This window comes from Aphelocoma coerulescens, chromosome 34, assembly GCF_041296385.1.
Source record: "Aphelocoma coerulescens isolate FSJ_1873_10779 chromosome 34, UR_Acoe_1.0, whole genome shotgun sequence".
Taxonomy (NCBI): Eukaryota; Metazoa; Chordata; class Aves; order Passeriformes; family Corvidae; genus Aphelocoma; species Aphelocoma coerulescens.
In genome coordinates this window covers 719,637-742,716 of record NC_091045.1, presented here as the reverse complement: position 1 = coordinate 742,716, position 23,080 = coordinate 719,637, and the positions used below count along the sequence as shown (strand labels likewise).

The 23,080-nt window shown below is 69.9% G+C and overlaps 3 protein-coding genes and 1 pseudogene across 4 annotated transcripts; 2 read left to right on the top strand and 2 right to left on the bottom strand.

Moving 5' to 3' along the window:
- Window positions 1–775: 775 nt before the first annotated feature.
- LOC138100458 (uncharacterized) lies at window positions 776–2,448 on the bottom strand. The gene is made up of 5 exons (XM_068998298.1): window positions 2,215–2,448; window positions 1,798–1,972; window positions 1,526–1,697; window positions 1,208–1,415; window positions 776–1,039 (listed from the first exon to the last, which is right to left on the bottom strand). The coding sequence occupies exons 1-5, from the start codon at window positions 2,446–2,448 to the stop codon at window positions 776–778; spliced, it is 1,053 nt and encodes a 350-aa protein (XP_068854399.1).
- On the top strand, window positions 2,351–7,297 carry FOSB (FosB proto-oncogene, AP-1 transcription factor subunit). Of its 2 annotated transcripts, XM_068998351.1 has the most exons (5): window positions 2,351–2,572; window positions 3,538–3,807; window positions 4,189–4,296; window positions 5,372–5,530; window positions 5,682–7,297. In XM_068998351.1, exons 1-5 carry the CDS (start codon window positions 2,447–2,449, stop codon window positions 5,745–5,747), a joined length of 729 nt encoding a protein of 242 aa, XP_068854452.1. In that variant the 5' UTR covers window positions 2,351–2,446; the 3' UTR covers window positions 5,748–7,297. The 2 variants fall into 2 exon arrangements, with proteins under 2 accessions (XP_068854452.1, XP_068854451.1); XM_068998350.1 differs by having other exon boundaries at window positions 5,372–7,297.
- Window positions 7,298–8,428: 1,131 nt separating this feature from the next.
- On the bottom strand, window positions 8,429–13,530 carry EXOC3L2 (exocyst complex component 3 like 2). The gene is made up of 11 exons (XM_068998322.1): window positions 12,916–13,530; window positions 11,875–12,529; window positions 11,541–11,655; window positions 11,236–11,346; window positions 11,017–11,117; window positions 10,698–10,805; window positions 10,487–10,622; window positions 10,089–10,211; window positions 9,768–9,923; window positions 9,453–9,574; window positions 8,429–8,876 (listed from the first exon to the last, which is right to left on the bottom strand). The coding sequence occupies exons 1-11, from the start codon at window positions 13,349–13,351 to the stop codon at window positions 8,645–8,647; spliced, it is 2,295 nt and encodes a 764-aa protein (XP_068854423.1). The 5' UTR covers window positions 13,352–13,530; the 3' UTR covers window positions 8,429–8,644.
- Window positions 13,531–14,489: 959 nt separating this feature from the next.
- Window positions 14,490–22,452, top strand: LOC138100495 (MAP/microtubule affinity-regulating kinase 4-like; annotated as a pseudogene).
- Window positions 22,453–23,080: the final 628 nt, after the last annotated feature.

Genomic DNA, 23,080 nt, shown 5'->3' with positions numbered 1-23,080 from the left:
GACAGGAACCCCTGGAACACCAGGAACGGGGCTCCTGGCTCAGAGACCCCCCAGGAACGGCAGCCCCGAGATGGGGACCCTGGGAACGGCGCTGGGAAGCCACCGAGAGCCCGGCCGGGACCCCCGGGACAGTAGGAACGGGACCCCCGAGACAGGGACACAAGAAAGAGCTCGTCCGGGACCCCCGGAAACGGGGACGGTGGGAACGGCACCCCGAAACCTCCTGAGAGCCTGGCCGGGTCCCCCGGGACACCGGGAACGGGAGCCCCGGGACAGCCCGGACGGGACTCAGGGGCACCGTAGGGAGCCCGAACGGGACAACGGGACCGGGGACCGAGATCGGGACCCCCGGGACAGCCCGGACGGGACTCCCGGGACTGCTGCCACTGGGGACACGGGACGGGGACACCGGAGGGGGCGGGGCCTGCGTGAATGAATGAATGAATGAATGAACGAACCAAAGGGCGTGGGAACCGTCCCCCCCTCCGGTCCCCGCGGCACCGCCGTGACTCAGCGCCGGTTCCCGCCGGTGACATCAGCCCCCGGTGTCAGTCCCGGCGCTGGAAAGGGACCGGGACCTTCCGGGACCCTGTCCCGGGCTCCCCAGGGAGTGCGGGGGATGGGGCCGGTGGTCCCTGCACTCCGGTACCGGGACACCCCCACCCCTCAGTACCGGGATCCCCGGAGCTCCTCAGCCCGGTCCCGGTGGCCCCCGGAGGTGCGGGGGATGGGGGTCGCTCTGCCCCGGTCCCGGTAACCCCCGGGGCGCTGAAGTTCAGTCCCGGGAACACCCCGGGGGAAAGTTCCCATCGTTCCGGTACGGGGGACCCCCGTACGGGGACTGGTCCACCCCGGGACGGTCCTGGTGGGGGTCCCGAGTGGTTACCAGGATGTCCCGAGGGTCCCGGCAGAGGTTCCGAAGGCTCACGGAAGTACCGGGAGCGATTCCAGGGGTCTCCCGAGAGTTCCGGGGGGTTACCGGGCGATCCCGAGAATCCCGGGAGATGCTCTGCGGGGATTCCCGGAGGTCTCGGGGGTCCTGGAGGACACCAGGGGATCCCAGGGGTCACGATGGGGGAAGCGGGGAGATTACCGGGGGATCCCGGGAGAGATCCCGGCAGGGGTCTCGGGGGTCCCGGGAGGTCACCGGGGGTCCCGGGAGCGTCAGGAGATGCACCGGGTGGGGGGGATGGGGGATCCCGGTTACCCGGGGGGGGCCCGTGGTGTTACCGAGGGCGGGGGGGTCCCGAGGGTCTCGGGGGACTCCCGGGGCAGGTGCCGGGGCCCGGAGCCGGCGGCCCGGAGGGTTCAGGCCGTTTCTAGAACCGCGGTCGGTCCCGTTTCTATTAATACGCGCCCGGGCGGCGGCGGCGGCGGCGGCGGCGGCGGCGGAGGGAATCCCTGTGACGTCATTGCTAGGATACCAAACAAACACTCCAGACAAGCCCATATATGGCTAATTGCGTCACAGGAACTCCGGGGGGCGGGGACAGGGATCCCCCCCGCTCCCAGCCCGCCCAGGGGCCTCTTAACGGCGGCGGCGGCTCCCGGAGCCTCAAACGGCGGCGGCGACAGCGGCCACGGCGGCTGCGGGGTCCGGGGCGTCTCGGGGGGGTCCCGGGAGTCCCAGAGCAGCGGCGGCGGCTGCCGTGACGTCAGCGAAGGGGGGCGGGGCCCCGCCGTATAAAGCGGCGGGGCTGCCGTGAGCAGTTCATTCATAAAACCGGAGACCGGGGGAGCGGCGGGAGCGTCACCGGGGCTCGGAGCGGACGTGCCGGAGCCTGGGAAGGGATTTACCGGAGCTTGCAGCGGCCGAGCGGAACTTTGTGTCTGGGAACCGGAGCTTGGGACGGATGTACCGGGGCTCGTAGCGGCGAATCGGAGCCTGGCGCGGGCGCACCGGGGGCTGTGTACCGGCCAACTTTGGAGCCCGGGACGGGCGCGGCGGGACTTTGTACCGAGCAACCGGAGCCTGGGGCGGATGGAGCGGGGTGTGTAGGGGCGCAGCGGGGTTTTGGAGCGGCGGACCGGAGCCTAGCACGGATGTACCGGAGCTTATAGCGGAGAACCGGAGCCTGGGACGGACACAGCGGCGTTTGGTACCGGCCAGCCGAGGCTCGTAGAGGCGCACCGGTGCTTGGCACGGATTTACCGGAGCTTACAGCGGCTCCCCGGGACGTTGCACCGGCGAACCGGAGCCTGGCACGGACATACCGGCGCTTCTAGCCGCGAACAGTCGCTCGGACCGGCGACCCGGAGCCTGACCGGACACGCGGGGCTCATCGCACCGAACCGGGGCTTGCGACAAAACTCCCTGCGAGCCCCTCCGGGCTTCCACCCGCTTATCCCCCCGGAGCCCGCAACCCCTCCGGAGGTCCCCGTGATGCCGGTAGCGGCGTGACCCGCAGCCTTGTCGCGGCGGGGCGGCCCCCGCGCCCCCGGGGCCATGTTCCAGGGCTTCCCCGGGGACTACGACTCGGGGTCGCGCTGCAGCTCGTCGCCCTCGGCCGAGTCCCAGTACCTGTCGCCGCTCGACTCCTTCGGGAGCCCCGCGGCCGCCGCGGCCGCTCAGGTGAGAGCACCGGGGAGGGGCGGGGGCGCGCGGGGGGGCGCGCAAGGGGGCGGGGCCGTGCGTAAGCGCGCGCAGTGACGCCGCCGCCGATGACGCGGCACGCACGCAAAGCGCGCGGGTTATTTTTGGGCGCCCCCCCCCGCGGTTGCCAGGGGAGACGGGAGGAGGGACACGCCCCCTCGGCCGCCGTGGCCACGCCCATCGCGCACGAAGCCTCGCCCTCTCTTTGCATGGCCACGCCCCCTCCTCCGCTTTGGCCACGCCCCCGGGGCGCGATCGCGGTGGCGACTCCCGGAACGGGGGGGCTCGGGGGCGTCCCCAGAGGGTGGCAGTGTCCCCAGAGGGTGGCAGTGTCCCCAGAGGGTGGCAGTGTCCCCGCGGTGTCCCCCCCAAGCAGGGAGGGCTCGGTGTGGGGCGCGACTGCTTCCCACGCCCGCGGATTTGGGGGGAACGGACCTGGGGGGGGGCTGCGACCCCTCCCCCGCCCCCCCGAGATGGATTTGGGGGTCTTTGGCAGGGACCCTCAGATTGGGGTGACAGGGACGCAAGGGTGTCACTCGTGGGTGCCAGACACCCCTTGCACGGGGGTGACAGGGACAGTAGGGTGTCACTCGGGGATGACAGGGACAGTAGGGTGTCACTCGGGGGTGCCAGACACCCCTTGCACGGGGAGGATGATGATGGTGATGAGCTGGGGACATCTCAGGCACGGGCACACCCTCGCCCCAGTGCCACCAGCTGGGGACAGCGCTGTCCCCAAACCAAGGCACCCCGCAGGGGGTGACAACGATGACACCCTGGCCACAGCAGGGGGGTGACAACGGCACCGGGGGCCCGTCCCCTGCGCATTTGCGGGAACACACCGGTGTCACCCGCGGCTGTCACGCCCCGGTCCCGCGCGGTGGGGGGGCACCCCCGCGGTGTCCCCCGCTGTCGCCAGCCACGCTGACCCGTGTCCCCCGCAGGAGTGCAGCGCCCTGGGGGACATGCCCGGCTCCTTCGTGCCCACGGTGACGGCCATCACCACCAGCCAGGACCTGCAGTGGCTGGTGCAGCCCACGCTCATCTCCTCGGTGGCCCCGGGGGCCCCCATGGCGCAGCCGCCCCCCCTCGACCCCTACGACCTCCCTGGGCCCAGTTACTCCACCCCCGGCCTGGGCGCCTTCGCGGGACCCCCGGCCCCGGCCCCCGCCCGCGCCCCCCGCGCACGGCCCCGGCGCAGCCGCGAGGAGACGGTGAGAGGGGACAGCGGGGGTGGTGGCACTTTGGGGACGTGGGAGGGACTCGGGGATGTGCGGGAGGTTTGGGGGTGTCGTAAGTGGCAGGAGGTTGAGGGACATCCTGGGGGGTGACAGCTTGGGGACACCGTGAGTGGCAGGAGCTTGAGGGACATCCCAGGTGGCGACACCTTGGGGACACCGTGAGTGGTGGGGAGATTGAGGGACACCCCAGGTGGTGGCACCCTGGGGACACCACACTTGGTGACATCACGTCCATCCTCACCTATACCGAGGAGCGCAATAGGATTTCGGGGACACAGACAGAGGGATTTCGGGGACACGGCGGGATTTTGGGGATGCGGGTGACAGCGGGTGACAGTCCCGTCCGTGTGGCAGCTGACGCCGGAGGAGGAGGAGAAGCGCCGCGTGCGGCGGGAGAGGAACAAACTGGCGGCTGCCAAATGTCGCAACCGGCGCCGGGAGCTGACGGACCGGCTGCAGGCGGTGAGTGCGGGGACACGGGGACACCGCGGGGGTGGCATCGTCCCCAACAGCCGGGGCGTGGCGGGGGATGGGGCGACGTGAAGTGGAGGCGTCCCCGGAGGGAGTTGGGGACAGGGGTGTCCCCGTCGTGGTGGTGCCCTTGGAGCTGGGGACACCTCAGAGACAACTCGCAGGGAGCTGGGGACGGTGGTGTCCCCATGGCCGCTGGTGAGAAGGAGGATGATGATGGTGCTGTTGTTCTCAGAGCTGGACAAAATGGTGTCCCCAGGACTGTGTAAGGGGACAATGACGCCCCTGGGGACATCAGAGGGGACAGGCGGGTTTGCCCTCAGGGCCGTTGGAGGGAGATGGCAATGTTCCCAGGGGTGGTGGCACCGCAGAGAACCGAGGTTGTCCCCAGGAGCTGGGGACACCAGAGGGGACAGACTGATGCCCAGCGGTGACAGAGAGGGACAGTGCCACCCCTGAGAGCTTGGGACGTGGGAGGGGGACAGATGGACACCCACAGGACAGCAGTGTCCCCAGGCTTGGGGACATCAGAGGGGACAGATGACACTGCAGGAGGAGCAGGATGCCATCCGTGGGAAACAGGGGACAAGGGAGGGGACAGGTGGACACTGGGAGAGTCCGCAGGATGTCCCCAGGCTTGGGGACATCAGAGGGGAGACCTAGGGGTGCCGCAGGAGGAGGAGGAAGACGATGCCACCCGTGGGAACAGGTGACATGGTGGAGGACAGGCGGGCACTCAGGGACACCAGAGGGGACAGACGGACATTCCAAGATGCTGCAGGAGGAGGACAATGCCATCCGTGGGAACAGGGGACAAGGGAGGGGACAGACGGACTCTTAGGAATGCTGGAGGAGCCTGTGGGATGTCCCCAGGCTTGGGGACATCAGAGGGGACACCCAGGGGTGCCGCAGGAGCAGGAGGACGTCACCCCTGCGAGCAGGGGACAGACTCAGGGACTCTGGAGGGCGACAACGCCGTCGCCAGGCTTGGGGACATCCGAGGGACACTTAGGGACGTCCCGAGCCGGTGACAACGCCACGTGCCCTGACCGCGCTGTCCCCTCAGGAGACGGACCAGCTGGAGGAGGAGAAGGCGGAGCTGGAGTCCGAGATCGCGGAGCTGCGCAAGGAGAAGGAGCGCCTGGAGTTCGTGCTGGTGGCCCACGCGCCCGCCTGCAAGGTCCCCTTCGAGGACATCGGCGCCGTGGGCGCCGGCCCGGCCGAGGTGAGCAGCCCGGGCAAGGCGGGGACCGTCGCCTTCCTGCCCCCGGCGCCGTTCCAGGGCCCGCAGGGTCCCTTCCCCGGCTGCTGCCTCCCGCCCGGGGTCCCCGCGGGACCCCCTAACGCGACCCCCGCGTTTGTGTTCACCCACCCAGAGGGAGCCACGTGTGGAGCCTCGCACCAGCGGAGCAGCAGCAGCGACCAGTCCTCGGACTCCTTGAATTCTCCCTCGCTCCTCGCGTTGTGAACGGGGTGTCCCCCTCCCCTGGTCCCCCTCCGAGCCCCCCGAAAACGGGCACCTCCTCCCTGCCCCCCGCCGCGCCTCGGGGCTGGGTTTTGCCCGCCCCCCCGTCCCCTTTTTTGGGTTTTTTTCCGGCTCCGGTGGGGTTTTTTTGGGGGAGGTTGGGAGGGGTTTTTGGGGTTTTGGCGCCTGGAGGTGGTGGCCGTGACGGGGCCCCAGCGTTGCCGTGGCTGTTCGGAGGTGTCTGTTCCCGGTCCCCGTCACCTCGTGGGGGTTCATCCAGGATCTCTGTCCCCTCTGGAGCTATCCCTGCCCCATTCCTGCTGCCTGGATAAGCCTCTCGTGGTGTCCCTGTCACCTCAGAGGTGTCCATCCCCCATTTCATGGGGTTCCTCCAGGATCTCCACCCCATTGGAGATGTCCCTGCCCGTTTCTCACTGCCTGGACAAGGTTCTGTGTCACCTCAGAGGTGTCCGTCCCTCATTTCAGCATCTCCACCCCATTGGAGATGTCCCTGCCCCATCCCCACTGCCCGGAGAAGCCTCTCATGGTGTCCCTATCACCTCAGAGGTGTCCCTCCTTCATTTCATGGGGTTCATCCAGGATCTCCACCCTTTTGGAGATGTCCCTGCCCCATTTCCATTCCCCTGGGAAGATCTTTTTGTTCTCTCCGTCACCTTTGGAAGTCCCTATCCTCGATCCTCGCCATCCTGTGGGACTTTAGGCAGCGTCTCCATCCCTTTGGTGACGTCCCCGTGTGATTCCCACCACCTGGAGAAGGTCTCTGTGGTGTCCCTGTCACCTTGGAGGTGTCTGTCCCCAATCCCCGTCAACCCCAGGAGGTTCCTGCCGCATCTCCATCCCTCTGGAGATGTCCCAGCCTGGTCCTGGTGGTACCTGTGACACCTGAGGTGTCCCCAGTCCCCTGCTGAAGGGTCCCGGTGCCATCTCCATCCCTGTGGAGAAGCCATTGCTGTGTTCCAATGCCCGTGAGAAAGTCCCTGTGTCATTTCTGTCCCACTGGAGAGGTCCGTGTGCCCCCCCCCCCGCTGCTCTGAGGGGCTCCACGGGCCATCTCCCCCCCTCGGAGGTGCCACTCTTGTCACCTCCACGACCCCCATGTCCCCCTCGGGGGTCCCTGGGCCTCCAGGTGACCCCTCCAGGTCACCTCCCTCTCTTTGGAGCTGCCCCTCTGTCACCTCCGGGACCCCCGCGTGCCGTCCCCGTCCCCCTCCAGGGTCACCCCACCTCCAGGTGACACCTCCAGGTGGGCTCGCCCGTCCTGCTCGTCCCGCCTGTCCCCGCCTGTCCCTGCCCTGTCCCCCCTTCAGCTTCGCCGGCCTTGGCTCTGCCCCCCCGGTATATAAATCTATTTTTGTTGCGCGGGAGATGTTTAATTTTTTATTATTATTATAACGAGGATAATTATTGTCGCCCTGTGCCGTGTTCGTGCCTGTCCGGGGCCACCCCGGGCCCCCCGTCCGCGCTCGTCCCGCCCCAAATGTGGCCAATAAAGCAGCTTCCAGCGGCTCCGCGGCTCCTGGGATTTATTTGGGGAGGGGAGACACTGGGAAGGGTCACCGAGGGAGTTTGGGGACACGGAGCTCTTGAGGACACGGAGCACATGAGGACAAGGAGCTCGTGGGGACCCGATCTCGGGGACACGGGGACAGCCCGGGCGTCGCCCCGTTGCCGCACCCACCTGTCAATCAACGGGGAAATGGGCGGGGCAGACACCACGCCCCCACAAGCCACGCCCCCTCCGTCGGTGACCGGCAGGGGGAGCCCGGGATGAGAAATTGGGGGGGGGCATCTCCCAGTTTGGGGGGCCCTGCCCAGTTTGGGGGGTCCTTTCCCAGTCTTGAGAGGGTCCTTTCCCAGTTTGGGGGGTCCCAGCCCACTTTGGGGGTCCCTGGGGCGCTGCGAGGGAGCCGTACAAGCTTTGGGGGCTCCCCCCGACCCCCGCACTCCTCCCTTTGGGGGGGGTTTCCTTCCTCCCCCCCCGGCCTTGACGTCAGGCGCCCGGTGATTCACCGGGACTGGCACCGGGGACACGCCACTGTCACCCCCCTGTCCCCCGCCATGCCCAGAGCCGCAGCCGGGGACCCCGCGGGTCTCGGTCGCTGCGTCCCCACATGGTGACACCCCAAGTGCCCCCACGCTGTCCCGCGCCCCCTCCCAACGCCGGGGTGCCCCCTGTGCGCCCCCTGTGTCCCCTCCCGGGGGCCCCCCCGGTCCCCGCCCGGCGCTGTCGCTTCCGCCGCCGCCGGTCCCTTCCCAGGGCCGGGGGTGACACGGTGACCCCTGGCCCCGCTCCCGCCGCGGTCACTTATTTTTAGCTGTCGCCTCTTCCTGGCCGGATCCCGACTATTTCTGACCCGGGGAGGGGGACCCACCCAGGCCCGTGGGGACACGGGGGTGGCCGTGCCCTCCGGGTGTCCCACTAGACTCCTCGCTGTCCCCAAGCCTGTCCCCAACCCCGGGAAGGGCCGCAGTGTTGCCTTGTCCCCACCGTGTCCCCTCATCCCCACTGCGTGCTGGCTTCCCGGCGTGGCAATGCTGGCCCTTTCCTCTCCCCCCACCCCAGTGTGGCCATCAGGGGATGGACCCTGGTGTCCCCAAGTCCCCGTGTCCCCAAGGATGAGGACACCGCTTCCGGTGTTAATTTACAGCGTCATTTATACACTGGGGGGGGACGGGGGGGGACGGACACGCCCAGATTTGGGGTGTCCCCAGAGCCGGGAGTGGGGGACAGACCCCAGGCTGAGGGTGTCCCCAGCCACCACGCGAGGGGACAGACCCAGACTCGGGGGTGTCCCCAGCCCCGCGGGGACGCGGTGCCGGTTCCGGGGGTGTCCCCAGCGGGCCCCGGGGGGGTTACGGGGGCGGCCTGGCGGGACTGCGGCGCGGGAGGCGCAGCCGGGGCAGGTGGAACGGGAGGCAGCGCACGGGGCGCGGCGCCGGCAGCTCCGAGAAGAACGTTCGGTGCCGGGGGGGCCCCGGCTCGGCCTCCGACCCCCCCAGATCCTGCAGCACCCCCAGGATCTCGCGCCGGGGGCCCTGCGCCCGCAAACCCCGCGCGTCCAGCAGCGCGGCCACGTGCCTGCGCCTGCGGGGACAGCGGGGACCGGGGGTCAGCGGCCACAAAAAACCCCCCCCGGACCACTGGATGTGGATTTTAGGGCACACCCAGCTCCGGGATGACCCCTGCCCCGCGGTTTAACCGGTCCCAGTTTCCCCCCTGCCCAGTTTAACTGGTGTCCCCCCCTCCCTCCTCCTCAGGTGGCCGCGCGTGCCACCGGCCCCTGGGGACCGGGACCGGGGCCGGGGCCGGGGAGGGGACCTGGCGCGAGGCCGCGGCCGCTTCCCGGCGGGAGGAGTGGGGCGGGGGCTGCCGGGAAGGGCCGGAGGCCGCGTCCGGTCACCCCGTCCGGTCACCCCGCTTGGTCCCCGTGGGTTCGCCACATCCTGCCCGTGGCCACCGCGGCCACTGGCAGAGTGTCCCGCCGGTCCGTGTCACCCCAGTGCCACCCCCGCAGGGTTCTCGAGGTGTCCCACCCGGCCGTGTCACCCCCCTGGGGTTCCCACGCTGTCACCTCCAGTTGTGCCACCCCAGTGAGGTTCCCGCGGTGTCCCACCCAGCCGTGTCACCCCAGTGCCACCCCCGCGGGGTCCCCGCACCCACCGGACGTCGGGGAAGTCCCTGGCCAGGGCGCCGACCTCCATCTGCAGCGCGGCCGTGTCCTCCAGCACCAGCAGCTCCCGCAGCCGCGGCACCACCGAGTCCAGCCAGGGCGACGCCGAGTCCTGAGGGGGGTGACATTGGGGACAACCAACACCCAGTGATGGGCACCGTGTCCCATGGGTGTCACCCAACGCCCCACCAACATCCCATGGGTGTCACCCAATCCAACACCCAACGACGGCACCACGACCATCGCACCCGTGGGTGTCACCTGTCCCAGCACCCAACAGGAGCCGGGGGTCGCAGGGGTCTCACCAGTCGCGTGAAGAGCTCACGGAGCTGCCGGGCCTCGTCGCCCAGCCGGGCAGCCACGCGGGCGCGTGCCTTAGCCGAGGCGCAGACCAGGCGGCCCTGGAGCAGTGGGCGCACATACTCGATGAGCACCCGGCGGTGCAGCTCGCTGACCAGCACCTGCGGCACGATGGGCGTCATGGGGCCACCACGGCCACCACGCTCGGAGGTGTCACCCAACGCCACACCCAGCGATGGGCATCACCCAGCCCAACACCCGACCAATGGCACCGTGTCCCATGGGTGTCAGCCAACCCCGTGGTGACCGGTCCAGGCCCTCCACACCTGGTGGGGCTCGGGGTGCAGCGGACGCAGCGTCTGCGCGAAGCTGGTGATGAGCATCACAATGGCATCGAAGGCGTCTGAGCTCGTCAGCCACTTGCGCTTCATCAACTTGCCGAAGTAGGGCTGGGGGTGGTGGGCAGGGACGTCACCCGGAGCGGCCACCCACCAGGTGGCACCTGGGTCGGCAGCCGGTGGTGGCACCGAGAGTCAACGCCCAACGACGGGCACTGTGTCCCACAGGTGTCACCCAACCCAACACCCAGCGACGGGCACTGTGTCCCACAGGTGTCACCCAACCCAACAACGGGCACCGTGTCCCACAGGTGTCATCCAATCCAACACCCAACCAAGGTCCCCGTTGCACCCATGGGTGTCCCCCATCTGCCCCTTGGGGACACCTTGAGGTCCTCGAAGAGGCGCCGGGTGAGGACGTGGCCACAGATGCGGGTGACCCTGTCCAGCGCGGCGTGGGCCTGGCGCCGCGGCTCCTCGCTCTCGGGGTGCCCAAACTGTGCCAGGCGCTCAGCAAAGGCCCTGCGGGAGGGGACAGCGGGGATGTCAGGGTGTCACAGGGACCCTTGGGGACACGGGGACACGGGGCGGCCTCACCTGAAGGGGGGGCAGCAGTTGGCCAAGGCGATGGCGCGGCTGGGGGTGCTGTCGGTGGGGGGAACCTCACCGGGGGCTTCCAGGAATCGCTCGACCTTCCGCTGGAAACTGGGGACACCCCCGGGTCACCGTGGTGGCACCCGGAGGACAGGGGACGCAGGGGACATGGGGGACGTGGCTCCTGTGCCCACCTCTGTGTCCCTGTGCCACCCTGCCCATCTCCTGTCCCCTTGTGTCCCCACATCCCTTCACTCCCTGTTCCCATCCTGTGTCACATCCTGGTGTCCCCATGTTCCCGCTGTGTCCCCATGTGTCCCACCTGTGCAGGAAAGCCACCAGCACGCCCAGCAGGCTGTGGGCCATCTCCCGCCCGAACTCGGGGGTCACCTGGGGGGCTCGGTCCACGTGCGCCCGCAGCAGCTGTGGGGACACGGCCACCATGGGTGTGGGGACACGGCCACCACCGGCCCCTCGGGGCACTGCGGGGTCCCCATGGGCCACCCCAGGGGACAGGGACGGGCTCTGGGGGTGGCCATACTCCGGTGACACGCATGGCCAGTCCCTCCTCCATGTCCTGGCTGGTGACATCCTCAGGCCATGTGTCCTCGCTGAGCTGCAGCTCCTGCGCCACGGCCACCTCCACCTTTGCCTGGGACAGCGGGGGACACCGTGTGGGTGTGGGGACACCAGGAGTGGTGTAGGGACAGTGGGACACAGAGTCCCCTCCCATCCCTCCCCTGGAACTGTCCTGATGCCGCCACAGTGCCAGTCCCAGTGACACCACAGCACCCCGAATGTCCCCACCCCGGTGCTCCCAGTGCCCCCAGTGTCCCCAGTGCCCACCTTGACGGCAGCGATGCAGGAGCTCTCGAGGTCGCGCTGGGTCTCGGGGGGCAGGAGGGGCCCCAGCTCCTGCGCCCGCAGCAGAGCCCCCACCTCGGGGTGCCCCAAAACTTCCCTGGGGGTGGAGGGACAGGCCCGGTGGGTGTCTGGGGGACACCCTGGGGGTGCGGGGGGACATGGGGTGCCCGGTGGGGGACAGATGTTGGGGGTCCCATGGGTGTCCCAGGGGTGACACCCTCTGTACCAGGGTGACACCCTCCGTGCTGGGGCAGGAACGGGAAGGTTTTGGAGGGTCCCAGAGGGTCCCCCCAGGTTCCAGGGGCGGGGGTCTCACCTGGGGTAGGCGTTGCTGTGCCAGTCGAGCAGCAGGTAGAGCTCGGGCACGGGCAGGGGCCTCTGCGCCAGCGCCCGCAGCTGCTGCGCCAGCGCTCGGTGGTAGCCGCGGGCGTAGACCCCGAGCGCGCCGTACTCGGGGGGGTACGCGGGGGCCACGTGGCTCCTCACGACCCCCAGGTCGCCCACCACCCTGGCGGCCAGCGCGGCCAGCCGCGCCCCGAGCCCGCCCGCCGGGGCCACCTGCGCCAGCCGCTCGCTCGCCGCCCTGGCCACCGCCTCGTGCCAGCGCCGCCGCAGCGCGCGCGGTCGCCCCGGGCGGGTCCCGGGGGGGCTCCGCGCGTCCGCCGCCTCCTCCTGCTCCAGCACGGCCACCACGGCCCGCAGCGGGGCCACCGCTTGCCCCGGGGCCACCGCCTCGGCCACCACGGCCCAGAGCTGCGCCAGCAGCGCCCGGTACAGCAGCGCCACGTCCCGCGCCCGCCGCCCGCCCGCGGGGACCGGCGACGGCGGAGGGGACCCGGAGGAGGGCGACGAGGGGGCGCACGGGGACGGCGGGCGCGACGGGGACAGGGCGCACTCGGCCTCCAGCGCGATGATCTGAGCGTCCGCCGCCACCAGGTCCCGCCGCTGGATCAGCTCCAGGATCTCCAGCACTGCGGGGACACCGGGGGTCCGTGTCCCCGTGTCCCTGTGTCCCCGTTCCTTGTCTCTGTCCCCAGCCCGCATCTCCACCACATGTCCCAAAGTTGCCATTCCCATGTCCTGGTGTCCCCAAGTCCCACGTCTCCATCCCTGTCCCCTCTCCCCAAGTCCCCTGTCCCCGTCCCCATCCCACGTCCCATTTCCCAAAGTCCCCATCCCCATCCCCTGTGTCCCCAAGTCCCCACGTCCCTTGTCACCATCCCCGCGTCCCTGTGGCCTCTGTCACCATCCCTATCCTCACGTCCCCAAGTCCCGCGTCCCCATCCCCACCGCTGTCTCCACCCCATGTCCCCAAGCCCCCCTCGTCCCGCCGGTGCTCCCCGCTGTCCCCACTCACCCGACAGCGGCTCCCTGTCCCTGTCCTTGTCCTTCCCGCCGCTCTCCGACCGCTGTCCGGCTCCGTCCGCGCTGTCCCCCGCCTGTCCCTCGCCCGGGGACGGCTTCTCCGTGCCCCGCTGTCCCCACGTCCCCAGCGCCAGGCGCAGCAGCGACCCCCGCTTGCCCCCCCCCGCCTCCTCCGGGGGTCGCCGCGGGACCCCCGAGTCCTCGGAGCGGCGGCGACCGCGGGGCCCCGCGGAGTCGCGGGGGCGGCGGGCGCGGCCGAAGGGCCCCCCCAGCTGTCCCAGGTGTCCCCCGAGGTGTCCCCCGAGCCCCACCAGCCCCCCCAGGGTGGCGCGGCGCCGCCGGCGACTCTCGGGGTTGGTGGCGAAAGGGTCCCCGTCCTCCTGTCCCCCCTCCGCCGCCCCCCCCGGGGGTCTCCGGAGCAGCGGCATCGTCGGGGGGGCACCGGGGGGGCGCGGGGACACGGCGGGGACGCCACCCGAAGCTCCCGGAACCGTCGCGGTGCCCGCGGCGGTGGCACTGGTGGCACTGGTGGCACTGGCGGCGCTGCTGGCGGTGCTGGCGGTGCTGGCGGCGGTGGCTGCGGTGACACTGGTGGCGGCTGCGGTGACACTGGTGGCGGCTGCGGTGACACTGGCGCTGGCCGGGGGCTTCCTGAGGAAGCGCCGCCCCGGAGGGGCCTCCCCGGCCGGGCAGGGTCAGCCCCGGTTCCGCCCGGGCACCGGTACGGGGCGGGGGGACACCGCGGGGGAGCGGGGACACCGGGATGGGACTCTGGTGACAGTGGGGGACACCGGGATGGGATCCTGGTGGCACTGGGAGACAGAGGGATGGCGCAAGGACAGGACGCACCAGGGACCGCACGAGTGACAGGGACGCGACCCCGATAGCACAGGGATGGCACAGGGGTGGCACAGGGGTGGCACAGGGGTGGCACAGGGGACCCCACGGGTGACAAGGAGGGGACTCTGGTGGCACCAGGGGACATCGATGGCGTCGAGAGAAGACCCCAGTGACATTGGGGGACACAGGAGTGGCGCAGTGCCACAGGGGACCCCACGAGTGCCAGAGATGGAACCCCAGTGACACCAGGGGGTGGCACAGGGACAGGACGCAGTGACACCAGGGACTTCACGGCGACAGGGAGGGGACACGGGTGACACGAGGGACCCCATGGGTGACGCTGGAGACCCCACAAGTGACCCCGCGGCTGACAGGGAGGGGACAGATGTGACACAGGAGGTGATGGGAGGGGACAAGGGTGACACGCGGGACCCCACGGGTGACACGGAGGGGACACGCGCCCGCCCACGTGACCCCGCGGCCCACGTGACTCCTCCCCGGTCGCTCACGGGTTAAACCCGGTCCCTCCTCCCATTGGCCAGCGCTCAGCCAATCGCAATGCTTCGCCCGCTCTTGGCCACTCCCCCTTCAGGGCGTGCCCAGCTGTCTCCATGCCCGGATGCCGCGTTCTGATTGGTCCGCTCCGCGTCGTGGGCGGGGCTATCCCGCCGCCACGCTCTTTATATTGGCGAGGCCACGCCCCCGGCGCGCCCCGGTTCCGGTTCCGGCGCCATGGCCGCCATGGCCGCCCCGGCCCGGCCCCGCCGCCCCCCCCGGTAACGGGACCGCCCCGGGAACGGGACCCCCGGCAACGGGACCGCCCCTCCCGGTGCCCCCCGGTGCCCCCCGGGCCGGGACCATGTCCTCGCGCTCCGCCCTGGCGGCGGGGAACGAGCGCAACGCGGACACGGTGAGGGGGGGGGCGGCGGCACCGGGGGGAGGCCCCGGGGGGACCACCGGGAGGGGCCGGGTCGGGAGCGGAGGGGGCGGCGGGAATGATTTGGGGGCACCGGGGGAGAGATCCGAGAGGGGCCGGGGGTACCCGGGGTGGGGCACCGGCGGTCCCGGTAAAGCGGCGGGGGTTGAACCGGGGGGGGTCGCGAGGATGGACACGGGGGCGGGGGGGGGGCTCGGGGGTCACCGGGAGCCCCGGGAATGGGTTGGGGGGGGCTCAGGGGTTTTTTCCTCCCCCGGGATGACTTGGGGGGGGGGTCTCACCCGCTGCCATAATTTGGGGGGGGTCTCAGCCCCCGTGGTGGATTTGGGGCGGTCTCGGGGGTCTCAGGCGTTGCTGGGGTGATTTGGGGGGGTCTCAGTGGTTTCACGCCTGTGCAGTACGTTGGGGGGGTCTCGGGGGTCTCAGTGTGATATTTTCGGGGGGGTCTCAGGGGGTCTCACTGTGACATTTTGGAGGGATCCCACCCTTGCCATAATTTGGGGTGGGGGTCTTACCCCTGTGTGATTATTTTTGGGGGGAGGGGTCTCACGCCCTGCCCCAGTGATTTTTGGGGGTCTCACCGCCCCCTCCTCCGTGTCCCCCCCCCTCCCCAGCTGGCGGGCCCGGGGGGCAGCGGCCGCCCCGAGAAGGGCGGGGGGTGGTCGGGGCGCGGGGCCGGAGCCCCCCGGGGCCGGAACTCGCTGGGGGCTGAGGAGCCCCCCCACGTGGGCAACTACCGGCTGCTGCGGACCATCGGCAAGGGCAACTTCGCCAAGGTCAAGCTGGCCCGGCACGTGCTGACCGGCAGAGAGGTGGGCGGGGGGCTTGGGGGGTACCGGCGGGGCTGGGGAGGGGGGTTTGGGGTGGTTGGGGGCAATGGGAGGGGGCTCGGGGACAAGAGGGGTCAGTGGGAGGGGGCTCACGGGAGAAATGGGGGTCCCAGGGGGTCTCTGAGGGGAGCTGGGGGCAGTTGGGGGGGTTCTGGGCAGCTGCGGAGGGGTCTCAGGGACACTGGGGGCCCTGGGGAGGGGTCTCAGTGAATTCGGGACTGGTCTCAGGTGAATTGGGGTGGTAGGGAGGGGTCTCAGTGAATTTGGGGGTCTCTAGGAGTCATCTCCTTGCCCCCTCCCCTTTTTTTAGGTCGCCATTAAAATCATCGACAAGACGCAGCTGAACCCCACGAGCCTGCAGAAGGTGGGGAGGGGTCCCAGGGGGGTTTCCCCTCATCTCGGGGGGGTTCCCTTAATTTGGGGAGGGGTCCTTTAATTTGGGGAGGGGTCCTGGCCCCCCTCACTGACCCTTCACCCCCCCAGCTGTTTCGGGAAGTTCGGATCATGAAGGGGCTGAACCACCCCAACATTGGTGAGTGGTGGGGGGTCAGGGGGGTGGGGAGGGGTCTCGGGGATGGAGAGGGGTCCCCAATGACCCCCCCAATGTGTCCCCCCCCCCAGTGAAGCTGTTTGAGGTGATCGAGACAGAGAAGACGCTGTACCTGGTGATGGAGTACGCCAGCGCAGGTGGGAACCCCCCGGGACATCCTGAGACCCCCGGGACCCCTCAGGGGACATCCTGGGACACTGAGACACGCCAGGGGACACTGACCCCACCCAGGCCCCCCCCGAGACCCCCCAGGGACACCTTGTCCCCTTCCAGGGGACACTGAGACCCCCCAGGGGACACTATCCCATCCCAGGTGTGGATTTGGGGGATTTTGGGGGCTCAGCCCCCCAGGTTGGATTTTGGGGTCACCCCAGGTGTGTCTCCCCCCTCCAGGTGAGGTGTTCGATTACCTGGTGTCCCACGGGAGGATGAAGGAGAAGGAGGCGCGGGCCAAGTTCCGACAGGTGGGGACATCTTGGGAGGGGCTGGGGACATCTGGGAGGGGTTGGGGACATCTTGGGAGGGGTTGGGGACACCGTGGTGCCCCGCGGTGACAGTGCCACCCCCTGTCCCCAGATCGTCTCGGCCGTGCACTACTGCCACCAGAAGAACATCGTGCACAGGGACCTCAAGGTGGGACACGGGGACACTGGGGGTGGCACTGCACAGGGGACGATGTCCGGCGTCGCCGTGGCCATCCTGGTGTCCGTGTCCTGGTGTCCCTGTCCTTGACCCCGCGTCCCTGTCCCAGTGTCCCAGTGTCCATCCCAGTGTCCGCGTCCTGGTGTCCTTGTGCTGTTCTCCTCGTGCTGATGTCCCTGTCCCCGTGCTGATGTCCCCGTCCCCGTGCTGATGTCCCCACCCATGTCCCCACCGATGTCCCCACTGTCCCCAGGCTGAGAACCTGCTGCTGGACGCCGACGCCAACATCAAGATCGCAGATTTCGGGTTCAGCAACGAGTTCTCGCGGGGCTCCAAGCTGGACACGTTCTGCGGGTCCCCCCCCTACGCCGCCCCCGAGCTCTTCCAGGGCAAGAAGTACGATGGCCCCGAGGTGGACATCTGGAGCCTGGGGGTCATCCTGTACACGCTGGTCAGCGGCTCGCTGCCCTTCGACGGGCACAACCTCAAGGTGACCATCACCATTTGTCACCTCCTGGTCACTCGTGGTCAGCCCTGACCCTTCGCGGTCAGCCCCAAGCTCACCCCAATGTCACAGCTGGTGCTTGGGGTCACTTGGATCCACTGGTCAGTGGGTCAGTGCCCTTTGATGGGCGCAACCTCAAAGTGACCGTCACCTGCTGTCACCTGCTGTCACCTGCTGTCACCTGCTGTCACCTGTGACCCACCCAGACCCCTTGGTCCCCTCCAGGAGCCACAGGGCCAGAGCCGTGTCCTCTCCTGTGTGCCCCCACTCTGTCCCTTCTGTGCCCCCCACCCTGACCCCCGGTGACCCCAGGTGACCTTGAGTGACCCCAGGTGACCTTCCTGTCCCCCCAGGAGCTGCGGGAGCGGGTCCTGCGGGGCAAGTACCGCGTCCCCTTTTACATGTCCACGGACTGCGAGAACATCTTGCGCCGCTTCCTGGTGCTCAACCCTGCCAAGCGCTGCACCCTCGAGGTCTGGGGGGTCCTGGAAGGGATTTGGAGGGGGTTCTGAGGGGTCTTGAGGAGTTTTGGGGGGGGTTCTGAGGGGTCTTGAGGAGTTTTGGGGGTGGTTTGGGGGGCTCTTGAGGGGTTTTGGGGGGATTTTAAGGGGTCTCAGGGGCTCGGGGAGGTCCCATGAGGGGTTTTGGGGGGGTTCTGAGGGGTCTGGGGGTGTCACAAGAGGGTCTGGGGGTGTCCTCACATTTGCCTGATGTCCCCGTGTCCCCCCCCAGCAAATCATGAAGGACAAGTGGATCAACATCGGCTACGAGGGGGACGAGCTGACGCCCTACACGGAGCCCCAGGAGGACTTTGGGGACACCAAACGCATCGGTGAGGGACGCGGGGACTGTGGGGGACAGCGGTGACGCCCCGCTGGCGCGGTGACAGCGCCGTGTGTCCCCCCCAGAGGTGATGGTGGGCATGGGGTACACGAGGGAGGAGATCAAGGAGGCGCTGAGCACCCACAAGTACAACGAGGTGACGGCCACCTACCTGCTGCTGGGGCGCCGGGGAGAGGTGGGTGACAGCGGGGACATCGGGGACATCGTGGGCGTTGGGCATACTGGGGACACTGGGGGGATTGGGGACCCGGGGACCTTGGGGGAATACTGGGGACATCGATGATGCTGTGACCCCGGTGGCAGCACAAGGGTGGCAGTGCCCTGTCCCGGGGGTGACAGGGGTGACCCTGGTGACACTGTGACCCCGGTGGCAGCCCGAGGGTGGCAGTGGCCTGTCCCTGTCCCTGTCGCGGCCGCGGGGCCCGGCCGAGGCCCCCAACGGTGGCACCAAGTCAGGGACATCGGGGACCCACGGGAAGGGACAGCGTGGGGGCGGCCACCACCGGCAGCGGCGGCACAGCGACTTCTGTGAGTGACACTGGGGACATCGGGGACACCAGGGGGACACTGGAGACATCAGGGGACAAGGGGGGGCACAGCGACTCTGAGTGATGTTGGGGACATTGGGGGAAATTGGGGACATCAGGGGACAAGGGGGGGTGCAGCGACTCTGTGAGTGACATTGGGGACATCAGGGGACAAGGGGGGGCGCAGCAACTGAGTGACATTGGGGAAATCGGGGGGACATCGGGGGGATCAGGGACACAGGAACGGGGGGGGGGAGCACAGCAATTTCTGTGAGTGACTCCAGGGAGGGGGGTCCAGCCCCCCCCGTCACCCGCTGTCCTCCGCCCAGTGTCCCCGTGCCCACCCTGGCGCCCCTCAACTGCCCCATGGAGGGGGGTCCCAGTGGGTTTTAATCCCCCCAAACCTACCCCAAACCGCCCTGGGGGGGTCACAGTGGGGTGTCCGCCCCTCCTGTGACCCCCCCGTGACTCCCGTGTCCCCTCCAGGTGGCCCCGCACCCACCCCGGCGCCCCCCAAGCGCAGCCCCACCAGCGCCGGCGCCGCGGAGCTGCGGGAGGGGGTCGGGGTCGGGGGGGGCGCGGGGGTCGTCCCCCCCCCCCCGGCGGGGCAGCGGCGGCGGCCCCGGGGGAGTCCCGGGGGGAGGGCGCGGGGGCGGGGGGGGGGGCCGCCCCTCCCCCCTCCAGCCCCTTGGTCAGCAGCGCCCACAACCCCAACAAGGCCGAGATCCCCGAGCGGCACCCGGACAGCGCGGTGGGCACCGGGGGGGTCCTGGGGGGCTGGGGGCACCCGGACAGCGTGGTGGGCACCGGGGGGGTCCTGGGGGGCTGGGGGCACCCGGACAGCACGGTGGGCACCGGGGGGGTCCTGGGGGCACCCGGACAGCGCGGTGGGCACCGGGGGGGTCCTGGGGGGCTGGGGGCACCCGGACAGCGCGGTGGGCACCGGGGGGGTCCTGGGGGCACCCGGACAGCGCGGTGGGCACCGGGGGGGTCCTGGGGGGCTGGGGGCACCCGGACAGCGCGGTGGGCACCGGGGGAGTTCTGGGGGGCTGGGGGCACCCGGACAGCGCGGTGGGCACCGGTGGGGTCCTGGGGGGCTGGGGGCACCCGGACAGCGCGGTGGGCACCGGGGGGGAAATGTGGGGCTGGGGGTTGAGAAATGTGGGGCTGGGGGCACCTGGGGGGGGGAAATGGGGGCACCTGGGGGAACTTTAGGGGCAGCTGGGGGGAAATGTGGGGCTGGGCATGCTTGGGGGTGCTTGGGGGGCACAGGGAGGGTGGGAAATGTGGTCTGGGGGCATTTGGGGATGTCCCTGTGGGTCTGGGGATGTCGCGGGGGTCTGTGTGGGTCTGGGGCTGTCCCCAAGGGTGACCCCGCGTCCCCCCCAGCCCCACGTGCCCCCCAGCGTGATGGGCCGCAGGAACACCTACGTGTGCTCCGAGCGCCCAGGGGGCGAGCGGCACCTGCTGCTGCCCAACGGCAAGGACAGGTGAGAGACCCCTCCCCAAATCCACCCAAACCACCCCGACCCCCCAAAACCCCCAAATCCACCCCAAACCCGCCCTGGGAGCGGCACCTGCTGCTGCCCAACAGCAAGGACAGGTGAGAGACCCCTCCCCAAATCCCCCAAATCTACCCGAACCACCCCGACCCCCAAAAACCCCCAAATCCACCCCAAACCCACCCTGGGAGCGGCACCTGCTGCTGCCCAACGGCAAGGACAGGTGAGAGACCCCTCCCCAAATCCACCCAAACCACCCCGACCCCCCAAATCCACCCCAAACCCACCCTGGGAGTGGCACCTGCTGCTGCCCAACGGCAAGGACAGGTGAGAGACCCCTCGGCAAATTCCCCTGAACCCCCAAAATCACCCCAAATCCACCTGTGTGTCCCCCGGTAACACCTGTCCCAGTGTCACCAGTGCCACCAGTGCCTGTCCCAGTGCCACCAGTCCCCGTCCCAGCACAGGGGCTGTGGGGCTGGGGGGTCACATGGATGTCACCTGTGGGGGGTCACCTGTGGGTGTCACCTGGAGGTCACCTGTGGGGGTCACCTGTGTCACCTGACCCCCCGTGTCCCCCCAGCCTGTCCCGGCCGCCGCCGTCCCCCTCCAGCCACTCCCTGGGCGGGGCTCACCTGGCGCACCTGGCCCGGGGCTGCTCCACCCGCAGCACCTTCCACGGCGGGGGGGGCGGGGGCGGCCGCGACCCCCGCGAGCGCCGGGGAGGGGGCGCGGGACCCCCCCCCCGCCCCCCCCGCCTCGCCCCCCCCCCGCGCCCGCCGCCGCCTCCCCCCGGCCCCGGCCCACGGCCACGCTGCTCAGCAAGATCACCTCCAAACTGACCCGCAGGTGAGCGCACCTGGGGCCTTCGGCCTCGCCCGGGGGGGTCCTCAGCCTCCTCATCCTCACCTGGGGGGGGTCCTCATTCTCCTCATCCTCACCTGGGGCCTTCAGCCTCACCTGGGGGTCTTCCTCCACCTCCTTCTTCTCACCTGGGGCTTCCTCCTCCTCCTCACCTGGGGTCTTCATCCCCCTTGTTCTCCTCACCTGGGAGCTTCGTCTTCCGCCTCCTCACCTGGGGCCTTCCTCCTCCTCCTCACCTGGGCACCTCCATCCCCTCTCTGCGCTCACCTGAGCCTTCCTCCCGCCCCTCCTCCTCCTCCTGGTCCCCGCTGTCCCCACTCTGTTCCAGGGTGTCCCTTGACCCCTCCCGGCGCCAGAGCTCCAATCGCTGCGTGTCGGCCACGCCCGGCCCCGGCGCCACCAAGATCCGTAAGTGGCACCTGGGGACACCTGTGTCACCTGTGTCACCTGGCCCAGTGTCCCCAGAGCCCGTCCCAGTGTCCCCAGTGCTCCCAGTGACACCAGTACCCAGCCCCGGGACACCAGACCCTGTCCCAGTGCCACCAGTGCCACTGGGATCCCCCACCCCGGTGCCACCAAGATCTGTAAGTGGCACTCAGAACACCTGTGTCACCTCCTGGGAGACCTGTGTCACCTGGCCCGGTGTCCCCACAGCCTGTCCCAGTGTCTCCAGTGACACCAGTAACACCAGTACCCATCCCAGTGCCCCCCAGTGCCACTGGGATCCACTGCCCTGGTGCCACTAAGATCTGTAAGTGGCACCTGTGGCTCTTGTGACACCTGGCCCAGTGTCCCCAGTGCCCCCAGTCTGTGCCAGTGCCCCCAGAGCCACCAGTCTGTCCCAGTGCCCCCAGTGCTTCTCTGTCCCTTCTCTCTTTCCACCTTTCAGCCTCTGCTGCTGTCAGGGGAGGTTTGGGGGTGTGGGGGATTTTTGGGGGTGGGGGGTTTGGGGGTCTGAGGTATTTTTTGGGGGGGATTTCACCCCTCCCAACCCCGCCGTGTACCCCCAGGGTCGCAGACGAACCTGCGGGAATCGGGGGACCTGCGCTCACAAGGTGGGTGCTGCCCCCTCTCCCTCCCCCGGGAACCCCCCCGGGGACCCCCCCGGGGACACCCTGCTGGCGCAGGGACCCCTCCGAGGGACCCCAGACCCACTGCTGTCCCCCTCCCCCCAGTTGCCATCTACCTGGGGATCAAGCGGAAGCCACCCCCCGGCTGCTCCGAGGGGGGGGGGCTGTGACGGGGGGCCTCCACCGCCCCCCGGCCCTCCCCCCCTCCTCCTCCTCGCCGGGACTCCCCCGGGACCCCCCCGGGCCGCCCCTCCCCCGCTGCTGCCGCCGCCTGCACGGGGGGGGCCCCCGGGACCCCCGCGGGACCCCTGGCAGTGCCCGGCTGCGGCTGTAGAGACCCCCGGGACCCCCTGGGACCCCCCAGGGACCCTCGGAACTGCACCGGGACCCCCGGAATTGCACCGGGACCCCCCAGGACCCTTGGAATTGCACTGGGATCCCCCCGGGACCAGACCGGGACCCCAGAACTGGACCAGGACCCCCGGAACCGGATCGGGACCACCACGGCCGCAGCTCCAGGGACCCCCCTGGAATCTCAGCGGGACCCCCCAGAACCTGCTGGGGACCTCCGGAATCAGACCGGGACCCCCCCGGGACCCTCAGAACGAGACTGGGGCCCCCCCGGGACCCTTGGAACAAGACCGGGACCCCCGGACATCCCCCCGGGACCCCCCCACTGGCCCAGGGGGCCCCCCTCAACACCTGTGGCCGCACCGGGACCCCCCAGGACCCCCCCGGGACCCCCCTCGAGGGCTGGAGCAGCATCAGGACCCCCCCCCGGGGGCTGCGGTGGCACCGGGACCCCCCTGGAGCCCCCCAAGGATTCAGCGATTTCCCCCCCAATGTGGGACCAGCGGAGCTGGGACCCCCCCGGCCCCCCCGTGGGGACCCCGGGGACATTGCGGGGGAGCTTTGGGGGTCTGGCGGCTCCAGGACTTCGGTGCCAAGATTTTGGGGACCCCCGCGTGACCTGCGGCCCCCCCGGGGTCCCCCCGTGCCCCTCCTGTGTACAGTCTGTAAATACGGCCCTGGGCCCCCCCGAGCCCC